This window comes from Ranitomeya variabilis, chromosome 8, assembly GCF_051348905.1.
Source record: "Ranitomeya variabilis isolate aRanVar5 chromosome 8, aRanVar5.hap1, whole genome shotgun sequence".
Classification (NCBI taxonomy): domain Eukaryota; kingdom Metazoa; phylum Chordata; class Amphibia; order Anura; family Dendrobatidae; genus Ranitomeya; species Ranitomeya variabilis.
The window spans coordinates 173696042-173708466 of NC_135239.1; the positions used below are offsets into that span (position 1 = coordinate 173696042).

The 12425-nt window shown below is 46.1% G+C and overlaps 1 protein-coding gene across 1 annotated transcript in view; it reads left to right on the forward strand.

Moving 5' to 3' along the window:
• LOC143787842 (inter-alpha-trypsin inhibitor heavy chain H3-like) overlaps positions 1–12425 on the forward strand; it is a 107606-nt gene that overhangs the window by 39587 nt on the left and 55594 nt on the right. Inside the window, exons 9-10 of the mRNA XM_077276943.1 lie at positions 2286–2454; positions 3327–3452. Of these exons, the coding sequence (XP_077133058.1) occupies positions 2286–2454; positions 3327–3452 (295 nt within the window). The remainder of the gene's footprint in view (positions 1–2285; positions 2455–3326; positions 3453–12425) is intronic.

The following is a 12425-nucleotide window of genomic DNA, read 5'->3' on the forward strand; positions in this document are numbered from 1 at the left end:
TTCTTTCATGCGGAAGTCCATAATCTTACAGATGATGTCTTTCGGACGCTCTGAAGTTTTAGGTTTGGGTTTTAATGCTCTATGAGCTCTTTCTAAGATAATGACTTCGCCTTCCTTTAATTCTAGCAACGGGAGGAAGAGTTCTTGTAGTATAGCCGATACATCTTCCTGATCGGGGGCTTCGGGTATTCCTCGTATTCTCAAATAGTTCCTTCTGTTTCTATTTTCTTTGTCTTCTAATGCGATGTACATGGTATTGAGGTGATCTTCATGATACTGAAGTCCAGATGAAAGGGAATTAGCATAGGTCGTGAGTTTTGCTTGGGTCCCCTCTAGCTCTTCCACCCTATTGCCAATATGTTGAATATCTTTTTTGATTTCAGAGAGAGAGGTCTTTCGAAATTGGTGCCGAAGTGGCAGATAGGATATTTTTGATAAAATTTCTTGATATGGGTTTATCCGCATCTTCGGATGTAGAGGAATCCTCCTCCCAATCCCTGGACTCCAGTTCTTCCGTGTTGTCTCTATTACGTGGTGAATGTTGTTTTGAGCCACCAGGTTTTGTGATAAATTTTTCCATGTTTTTATTTGGTGGTTGTCCACTGCGATTTGGGCAATCCGTATTGCGTCCAATTTTGACCATAGTCTTTTTTTTTTTTTTTTCACAGATGTATCAGGTATTTTAATATATAATTCTCCTGAAATCAGCGGGTCCCAGAGCAAGCTTTTCCGAGGATTTTCAGAGTAGACAGAGAATATAAAGAGTAGCCAAAAGAAGTTTTACTCCATTGCGCCTCAGTCGCCACTAGGTGGTGCTCTTGCTTTAATTTTGTTTCACCTATGGTGGGTCTGTGGAATAAAGACGGTTTTCAGAAGTTAATAAGAGTCTCGTGTCTGTTGTTAATAAAGGCTTAAATAATCCTTAAATAGATGGCATTTGTGATTCAGATGTTAGATTCCCCATAATAAGTTGTCATGGGAAGTTATAGGATGTGCATGTTGATGCAGCTAAAAGTAATGTTATCCAGCTGGGCACAATTGCAGTCCCCTCAAGACATTCCGTGTGCCATTAGTATAGAGTTTTTTCAATGGTATGTGACTGGAATATAGGAGGGACTGCAGGTATTCAGCCTTATTAGGGTTTGTAGAGTGAAGTTTAATTCCTGCAGATAAGAGTGAAACCCAGCTTTTCCTGAGAGGGATCTCCTCCTCACAGTCCTAGGGGATTGCTGTGGGGCCACTAGAGATTACACTGGAGCGTCTTACCTTCCATTCCGGAGGGGTTTAGCCTTTACCACTCTGAAGAGGGCCCGCTCTTTGTGCCGGGGTCTGCGGTCCACAGCTCCCACTCAGCCTCCCCTCGTGTCCCTCACAAAGACTCCGTGGTCTCCTCTCCAGGCCAGAGGTCCTCAGGACGTAGCGCCCGGTTCCTGCCTCTCCCCGAACAGCGCGAGTGATCTCCAGGTGGGGGCGGATGGCAGAATGCGCCCTTTCCCCTGACCTCTCCCGAATCTCGGGTCAGGGCGACTCCCTCTGCGGGGGGTCTTTCGGGCCAGGGGAAGGCTTCTCACCTCCTCCTGGTGGTATTCAGCCATCTGTTGTTCTTCGGCAATGCTGTGTGAAGGAGGCGGGGGGGATGGTGTGCCCCGTGCGTCTCTCCGGTTCCCGCCTTTTATGGTGCTGCAGCAATAAATACTTCCCAGGGGTGGTAGATCCTGATTAAAGGATGATGGATATGTCTCTATCAAGGCTCGATGGTCTTAGGTGGCCTCCGGAGTCGTTTTGGTTGGAATCCAGGGCAGTTTAACACAAAATGCTTCAGGCGAGGCAGGAGCTCTGTGCTGTGCGTCCTGCTTCGTCGGTGGCCATCTTGGATCCCGTGCTCAGCTTTTCTACTCCATCATTGCCTTCATTCTGTGCTGCTCACTCTGACCTATAGCTTAGAGAATCCACCTCACCGGGTGAGGACATTAAACCCCAGGTGGCTTTTCAAAGTATGTCATTAATTTTATAATTTCAGTGTAAAATATACCTGGCTGCGTAGTTTCATAATACGAGTGTAAAAATAACCTGGGTGCTTTTGCGCAGTCAGGCTATGATTCATACTTCCCGTCGTTTGGACAGTATGAATCTATTTTCACATGTATCTATTGGCACTATATAAAATTATGTAATCACCAATAATTTTCCATGCAGAGTTGTTCTTAATTTCAGGCCAGAAAATATTTCTCTTTCTCTGAAAGTAAGACATTGTATATCTACTTAACAAATGTATCTGTACACAGACAAAAGATGCCCTTCTCCAGATTCTGAAAGACACTTCAGAGCATGATCACTTCAATTTCATATTGTTTGATAATGATGTTATTCAGTGGAAGGATTCTTTAGTCAAAGCAACTCCAGAAAATCTAGAAGAAGCTAGAAAATTTGTCCAATCAATTTTCGCCCGTGGCTGTAAGTACTTATTAAGTTACAAAAAAGTATTCACAGAGTTTTCACAAGGGTAGATGTCATTCTGCTTCTGGAAATATTTGTATTTTTTGCAGTGTTCATCATTTTAGTAATAATTTCCAGAAATCATCTCAACTTTTCCCAAAAACATGATTGCAAATTGCAACTTTGTGTTTTGTTTTTTTTTTTGTTTTTTTTTACATCTTTGAAAATATAGTTTGTAAAGAGCATCAATTTTACATGGACATTGATCACATGATTCTCTAGGAGTGTTTTAGTAGGCTGCACTGTATAATTATCCTTAACACCCCCTTGGTAAAGACCGCTTTTTGTTTGTTTTATTTTGAACCGTCTTACAGTTCTTGAGATAGAGGCCTTTTTATTTAGTGGTGCTTTTATGGTCTTTACCAAGAACGCGTTGCTTTTATGGTCACAGGTAATATTGTAGAGAATGTAGAGAATCCTGTGAGCTGCACCCCTTTGGTAAAACCCATAAAAATGATCACTAAATAAAAAAGCCAATATCTCTGATATTGTGTGGCGGATTAAAAAAAATAAAACAGCATATTTAGAGAAGTAGTGAGAATGAAATAATAGCAAAGTTGGCTGTTTTTGATCTGGTGATAGAACCCAACTAAGTCAAATTATGTGACATGTACAGTATTCTATTTACAATTTAGTTTCAGTAACTTCTGTGCTCTAATGTGAACAATAATTAAACACACTAAACATAAAACAGAGACTGGACAGACATCTGTCTGAGATGGTTTAGTGAATCCTTGGACACGATGAGCCTCAAGGTCCCTTCCAACTCTACCATTTTATAATTCTATGATTCTATCATAACAGACTGTTAAAATATTTTTTATTCATAGTGACGAACATCAATGACCCTGTGCTGAAGGCAGTTGATTTATTGAATAAAGCACATGAGAATAAAACTGTTCCTGAGAGAAGTGTTTCCTTAATTGTTCTCCTCACAGATGGTGAAGCCAATTCAGGTAGGTAAAACAAGCAGCAAAACAGTTTGATTGTTTTGTATATTTTCTTTAAAAAAAATCCTGCAAAACAATTTTTTTTTTTAGTTTATAATAGTTTACTTACATGGCTGCTACTGCACATTGGGTTTCCATAATAATGCTGCACGTACCTCTAATGTTGTTATCCAAGACCAGCTCAGAAGGTTCTGCACAGGTTAAATATTCAGTTAATAAGTGCAGACTGCCTCTAGTTCTTTCCAGCGATCTAGTCATACTTCCCTCTATACTGTGCTACAGCCAGGTGCCTGATATCTGTCTGTTCAGCTGCCACTCAGGGCTATCCACACATCCAGCTCTCCTACAACTTTCCCTACAGCCGACTCTATCTGTTCTAGAGCTTCTTAACTCTGCGCTCAACTCGAATGTCATCATCAAAGGCTTGTAAATGTCTGAAAGCACATGGAGGTTGTGCATGCAGGTTGTGTGCAGTTGCTAGCTGAATACTTAGGTGGTACGTAGGACTACTGAGCCACTAATGAGTGCTAGTCACACATCCAGCTCTCCTACAGCTAGTTGCCTGATTGTTTGCTCAGCACTGCTGTTGCTGAGTACCTTACACACATCCAGCTCTAATACAACTCAGCTCTGTTGTTACTGAATTCTGGACACACATCCATCTCTGCTACAATCAGGTGCCTCACGACCAACTCAGCCCAGCTGTTCCTGAGTGCTGTACAGCTCGACTACAATTACCTAGTTGCCTGATTCATAACTCAGCTTGCTGTTCCAGAGTGCTGTTCCCACTTCCACTAAACCTCGACCAGGTAACTTACTACCAACTCAGCTATGTTGATCTTGAGTACTGTATGCTTATGCAGCTCAGCCTCTGCTAATCCAGGGTGACATGTGCACACTCAACTCTTTTGCATCAAGGTAACTGTCATCCTACTCATCTCTTTGGATTCACTGTGCTTTGCCCACACTCAAGTTTTCTGCATTAAGCTACTTGCCTGCATAATTGACTCTATTAATTCTAGGTGCAGTCTACACACACAACCCTGCTGCATCTAAGACTACGAGCTTTGCTGATCCACATGTCTCCTTGTATAACCAGCGCTACAAGTCTTCACTGTTCCATGTGCCATCCATTTAGCCTAGCTCCACTGCATCAATGCCTGCCGTTCATGCTGGTCATTCTGACCTATAGCTTAGCCTATCCACCTCACCATGTGAGCCACGACACATATTATATTAATGCGCATAGGATCTAAGTTTTAAAACACCTTTTAATGGGCATGTGAGCATCACAGCAACTCTAAGGCTTAGAGATATGAAGATATGCTGTTGTAACTTTGAAGTAAAATGGTGCACTGTGTGAAAGGCTGACAGTAGAGATGAGCGAACCTTTCAAAATTCAGTTTCACAAGCATACCCGAACCCCATTAGATTCAATGGGAGGCCAAACCAAATGTATACACAACACCTAAAGAGGTGACATAAAGCTTCACAAACAGCTAAAACTAGGGGTAGTCTCCATGAAAAGTGTCATCAATTGGCCCACAGTAGAAATTTGCAAATGGCACAGAAGCAGTCAGCCATGGGTCATGCATGAGGTATCAGGGTGTTGCTCAGCATATACAGCTTGGAAATGAAGTTTTAATGAGGACCCTGTGGTTAAGGGAGCAATGTAAGCCTTCTTAGCTGGGAGACCTGATACCTCATGCAATACCTCAAATTTATTTATTTTTATTCCAGCCACACTCAGATGGCACAGACATCAGTTTCATAGACTACTATTGATAGAACAATGAAAGAAAATTAACACAGGCATTTGACTGAAACTAAACGCAGGCCTGCCTGTCTGGCAGCCCTACTTACACAGGCAACCCACCAGATGGAGAGCGAACTTGGAGTCTCCATATTTCAAAAATAATTGTCACACACCACCAAAGAGGCATTAATTTCCACAGAGTAGAAACAATATAATGGGCCTATGACACACCTTCTACTACAGGCAACCCACCAAATGGAGACTTAACTTATAGTCTTCACATTTCAAAAAATTGTTTGTAAAATCAGCAACAGCAGGCACAGACTGCAATAACGCGAGATCAATGCATGACACTAAAAACAACACCATCGTCTAGTCTGCCCATTTTGCAATTAGGGTGCAAAAGTTATTGGAGATCCATGACTTGTTCATTTTAATAAAAGTTAGACGGTCTACACTTTCAGGGGATAGCTAGATGTGCTTATCTCTCAGGACACCACCAGCAGCACTGAAGACATGTTCTGAGAGAACGCTGGCTGCCAGGCATTATAAAACCTCCAAGGCATGAAAGGCAAGCTCAGGCCACTCTTCCATTATAGAAGACCAAAATGCAAAAGGGTCCAAACCCCCATGATGGCATTTATATTGAGCTCCAGATACTCCTGCACCATCCTCTTCAGTCTTTCACAATGTGTCAGACTTGTACTCTGTTCTGCTGGTGCACGGGCTTGTCTAAAAAATGTGTGAAACGACTCACAGAAATTGCTTATGCCACTTTCACTGCTGTGGGTGCCTCCCATGGCACCTACCTGTGCGACGACAGTCCTTAACTTTGAGATATTGTTATCTCTACAGCATCCTCCTCTGCTTCCACCTCTTCCTCTGGGACCAACACCTCCTCATACAGATTATTCAAAGTGTGCTAAAGAATGTAGATGACCAGAATAGTGATGCTGATGATGGCATCGTCAGAGCTAATCATCTTAGTAGCCATTTCAAAACTGTGCAGAAGGGTGCAGAGGTCCTTCACCTGTGCCCACTCCGCAAGCATGATTTGTGGATAGTCATGTCAGCACAAGCATGTGATTTGTATAGTTCTGGTCACATTCCGACTAGACGTGCCTAGCCTCACTCAGTTCATTTTCATTGAGTGAGGCCATGCATGTCTAGTCAGCACGTGACTGCATGTAGGTAAATCACCGTCACATGAGAATCCTAACAGCGTGCAGTGAGCACTGTGAGAATTCAGAAGTCTGCAGTCACATAGAATGACTGCAGACTCATCACAAACCTGGACAACCCCTTTAATGTGCCTAACATAAATAATAACATGAGAATTAATCTGTTTCACAAATAATATTTACATCCAGATACCATATAGATGACGTACTCTGGAGTCATTCTCCTTCTTTTCTTCATTTTGTCCAGACCCCATGATGAGTTTTCTCATCCACAGCCATCTCTGCCGACTTCCATCTTCTCCGGTCTTCTGCAGCAAATCTCCACATGATGCCCTTAAAGATAGCAGTGTCATTATAATGCCCCTGAATAAAAAGATCTGCAGTACGCTGAGCTCCTGAATAAATAATTGCCCCTCACTATATTGTCTGCACAAAATATGACTACACGCTGTCCCTCTTAAGGTACATGCTCTTGACACTGACTTCTCCTTTCCATACTGGGACCCCTCTTCACACTGTCTTCTCACACTGTGTCCTCCCTATAGGGCCCAGTTTCTATACAGTACCCTTTCATCACACTCCCACTCCTTGTTATACTGTCCCCTCCTGGCTGTACCCTTACACTGTCCCCCATGCTACGCCCCTGCTACTCAGTCTCTATTCTGTGCCCACTCACTTTTCTCCCCCCTTACTGTTGCCTCACGCTATCCCCCTCCCTCCTCATACTGTCTTCTCTCACATCCCCCTGTTCACCATATTGTCTCCTCATATATTTACCCCCTCACTATACTGCCTGCTCACACATACCCCTGACTCCCCATACTGTGTCTGCACACATCCTATCACCCTCACTCCCCATACTGTGTCCTCATACATTTTTCCCATCGCTAATAATAATAATAATAATAATAATAATAATTTTATTTATATAGCGCCAACATATTCCGCAGCGCTTTACAATTTATAGAGGGGACTTGTACTGACAATAGACGTTACAGCATAACAGAAATCACAGTTCAAAATAGATACCAGGAGGAATGAGGGCCCTGCTCACAAGCTTACAAACTATGAGGAAAAGGGGAGACACGAGAGGTGGATGGTAACAATTGCTTTAGTTATTCTTTTTTTTTGAATGGGCCACACAGGGATAGTTAGATTAATGCATTGAGGCGGTAGGCCAATCTGAACAAATTAGTTTTTAGGGCGCGTTTAAAACTGTGGGGATTGGGGATTAATCGTATTAACCAGGGTAGTGCATTCCAAAGAGTCGGCGCAGCACGTGTAAAATCTTGGAGACGGGAGTGGGAGGTTCTGATTATTGAGGATGCTAACCTGAGGTCATTAGCGGAGCGGAGGGCACGGGTAGGGTGGTAGACTGAGACCAGAGAGGAGATGTAGGGTGGTGCTGAACCATGGAGCGCTTTGTGGATGAGGGTAATAGTTTTGTACTGGATTCTGGAGTGGATGGGTAGCCAGTGTAATGACTGGCACAAGGTAGAGGCATCGGTGTAACGATTGGTGAGGAATATAATCCTGGCAGCAGCATTCGCATCGCTACTCATACTGTGTCCGCATACATTCCCCTGTTCATTCACCATACTGTCTGCACCCATTCCCCCACTCACCATACTGTGTCTGCACCCATCCCTCATACTGTTTCACCATACATGTCCTCGATTCCCCCATACTGTTTCCTCATCCATGCTCCCATTCCCCCATACATGCCCTCCATACTGTTTCCTTATACATGCCCTGCATCTCCCCCTTTGCTCCTCATTTTGTGTTCTCAAATTTCCCCCACACATTAAACCCTCTATCCCCACTCCAAATTTCCCCCACACATTAAATCCCCAATCTCCAAAGAGACAGGAACAGAAAGGAAAGCTTATTCTACCCACTCAGTGGAGTGGACTCCAGCTGCTTCCATACCGTCCGGAGCCTAGACCTATTGACCAAAACCCCTGAATTCAACCTGCATCCATCATCAGTAAAGGTAAAGACTGAACTCCTTCGTCTCCTTGCTTCTTTCTGCTGCACTGTTCACTACAACCAGGGCCGCCATCAGGGCATTACTGGCCTGACTGGCGTATGGGGCCCGGTGGGCAGAGGGGGCCCACATTGGGCCCCGTCTCTTCTGCTCACCGGGCCCCAGCGGCGGGCGGCTTCTATCATGAACCTGCGTCCGAGACACAGGTTCAGTTTGCCTTCTGGGCCCGTGCGGGCCCGCAAGGCAATGGTTAAAGCCGCCAGCCAATCGGAGGCTGGCAGCTGACGTCAGCGCGCATCGCCGGCATATGACGTCATTGTCATTTGCCGGCAAGTGCGCGCTGAAATGCCGGGAGGGATCTTCTCTTCGCCGCAATGCGGCAATGTTTCTGGATGGAGACACAAGAACGGGAGCAGGATTGGAGACACGGGGGCAGAATGCAGACACGGGAGCAGAATGGAGACAAGGGGGCAGAATTGCAGACATGGGGCAGAATGGAGACAAGGGGGCAGAATTGCAGACACTGGGGCAGAATGGAGACACTGGGGCAGAATGGAGACAGTGGGGCAGAATGGAGACTGTGGGGCAGAATGGAGACACGAGGGGCAGAATGCAGACTGTGGGGCAGAATGGAGACACGAGGGGCAGAATGCAGACACTGGAGCAGAATAGAGACTGTGGGGCAGAATGGAGACTGTGGGGCAGAATGGAGACTGTGGGGCAGAATGGAGACACTGGGGCAGAATGGAGACACTGGGGCAGAATGGAGACATGGGGCAGAGTGGAGACACGGGGCAGAGTGGAGACACGGGGCAGAATGGAGACACGGGGCAGAATGGAGACACGGGGCAGAATGGAGACACGAGGGCAGAATAGAGACACGAGGGCAGAATGGAGACTGGGCAGAATGGAGACACGAGGGCAGAATGGAGACAGTGGGCAGAATGGAGACAGTGGGCAGAATGGAGACAGTGGGCAGAATGGAGACACGAGGGCAGAATGGAGACACGAGGGCAGAATGGAGACACGAGGGCAGAATGGAGACAGTGGGCAGAATGGAGACAGTGGGCAGAATGGAGACACAGGGCAGAATGGAGACACAGGGGGCAGAATGGAGACACGGGCAGAATGGAGACATGGGGCAGAATGGAAACACGGGCAGAATGGAGACAGATGGGGCAGGATGGAGACAGATGGGGCAGGATCATGGGACAGATGGGGCAGGATCATGGGACATATGGGGCAGGATCATGGGACAGATGGGGCAGGATTATGGAGCGAGAAGGGGAGATCATATGGGGCAGGATGGGACATCTGTTATGGACCTGGTGGTTAGGAGCGCCCGGAATGACCTGATGGTTAAACTGTAGAACAGGGCCAGCTCTGGGAAGTGGGAGCTCTGCTGACCGCATACCCTAATCCTATCACACACTAGAAATAGCCGTGGAGTGTACCTAACTCTGCCTAGACGCCTCTTCACAGCCTAAGAGCTAACTACCCCTAAAGATAGGAAATAAAGCCTTACCTTGCCTCAGAGAAATTCCCCAAAGGAAAAGGCAGCCCCCCACAAATATTGACTGTGAGTTAAGATGGAAGTCACAAACACAGGAATGAAACAGGTTTCAGCAAAGGAGGCCAGACTTCACTAAACAGACAGAGGATAGAAAAGGTATCTTTGCGCTCAGCACAAAAAACTACAAAATACCACGCAGAGTGTGCAAAAAGACCCCCGCACCGACTCATGGTGCGGAGGTGCCACTCTGCATCCCAGAGCTTCCAGCTAGCAAGGCAATTTCATGATAGCAAGCTGGACAAGAAAACAATGAACAACAAATAAACTAGCAGGGACTTAGCTTCTGCTGGAGTAGACAGGTCATCAGAAAGATCCAGGAGAGATCTGAACCAGTGCTAATACATTGACAGCTGGCATGAAGTAACGATCTGAGTGGAGTTAAATAGAGAAGCCAGCCTAGCAGTAAACGAGGGCAGCTGAGGAAGGAATCTCAGAACCAGCAGCTCCACTAACAGCCACCAGAGGGAGTCCACGGACAGAACTCGCCGAAGTACCATTCATGACCACAGGAGGGAGTTCGAGAACAGAATTCACAACAGTACCCCCCCTTGAGGAGGGGTCACCGAACCCTCACCAGAGCCCCCAGGCCGATCAGGACGAGCCAAATGAAAGGCACAAACTAAATCGGCAGCATGGACATCAGAGGCAACAACCCAGGAATTATCTTCCTGACCATAGCCCTTCCATTTGACCAGGTACTGAAGTTTCCGTCTCGAAATATGAGAATCTAAAATCTTCTCCACCACATACTCCAACTCCCCCTCGACCAACACCGGAGCAGGAGGGTCAACGGAGGGAACCATAGGCGCCACATATCTCCGCAACAACGACCTATGGAACACATAATGGATGGCAACAGAAGCTGGAAAGGCCAAACGAAATGACACAGGATTATGAATTTCAGAAATCTTATAGGGACCAATGAAACGAGGCTTAAACTTAGGAGAAGAAACCTTCATAGGAACAAAACGAGATGACAACCAAACCAAATCCCCAACACGAAGTCGGGGACCAACACAGCGACGGCGGTTAGCGAAACGTTGAGCCTTCTCCTGGGACAATGTCAAATTGTCCACTACGTGATTCCAGATTTGCTGCAGTCTGTCCACCACAGAATCCACACCAGGACAGTCCGAAGGCTCAACCTGCCCTGAAGAAAACCGAGGATGGAAACCAGAATTACAGAAAAAAGGTGAAACCAAAGTAGCCGAACTGGCCCGATTATTAAGAGCGAACTCAGCCAAAGGCAAGAAGGTCACCCAATCATCCTGATCAGCAGAAACAAAGCATCTCAGATATGTCTCCAAAGTCTGATTGGTTCGTTCGGTTTGGCCATTTGTCTGAGGATGGAAAGCTGAAGAAAACGACAAATCAATGCCCATCTTGGCACAAAAGGACCGCCAAAACCTTGAAACAAACTGGGAACCTCTGTCCGACACGATGTTCTCCGGAATGCCGTGCAAACGAACCACATGCTGGAAAAATAATGGAACCAAATCAGAGGAGGAAGGCAATTTAGGCAAGGGTACCAAATGGACCATCTTAGAGAAGCGATCACAAACCACCCAGATGACCGACATCCTTTGAGAGACAGGGAGATCTGAAATAAAATCCATGGAAACATGCGTCCAGGGCCTTTTCGCGACTGGCAAGGGCAAAAGCAACCCACTGGCACGAGAACAGCAGGGCTTAGCCCGAGCACAAGTCCCACAGGACTGCACAAAGGAACGCACATCCCGTGACAAGGACGGCCACCAAAAGGACCTAGCCACCAAATCCCTGGTACCAAAGATTCCAGGATGACCAGCCAACACTGAATAATGAACCTCAGAGAGAACTCTACTAGTCCACCTATCAGGGACAAACAGTTTCTCCGCTGGACAACGGTCAGGTCTATCAGCCTGAAACTCCTGTAGCACCCGCCGTAAATCAGGGGAGATGGCAGACAAAATTACCCCCTCTTTAAGAATACCAGCTGGCTCAGGAACTCCCGGAAAATCAGGCACAAAACTCCTTGAAAGGGCATCAGCCTTCACATTCTTAGAACCCGGAAGGTATGAAACCACAAAATCGAAACGGGAGAAAAACAGCGACCATCGAGCCTGTCTAGGATTCAACCGCTTGGCAGACTCGAGATAAGTCAGATTCTTGTGATCCGTCAAGACCACCACGCGATGCTTGGCTCCCTCAAGCCAATGTCGCCACTCCTCAAATGCCCACTTCATAGCCAACAACTCCCGATTGCCAACATCATAATTACGCTCAACAGGCGAAAATTTCCTAGAAAAGAAAGCACATGGCTTCATCACAGAGCCATCAGAACTTCTTTGAGATAGAACAGCCCCTGCTCCAATCTCAGAAGCATCCACCTCGACCTGAAAAGGGAGCGAAACATCTGGCTGACACAACACAGGGGCTGAAGAGAAACGATGTTTCAACTCCTGAAAAGCCTCAACGGCCGCAGAGGACCAATTCACCACAT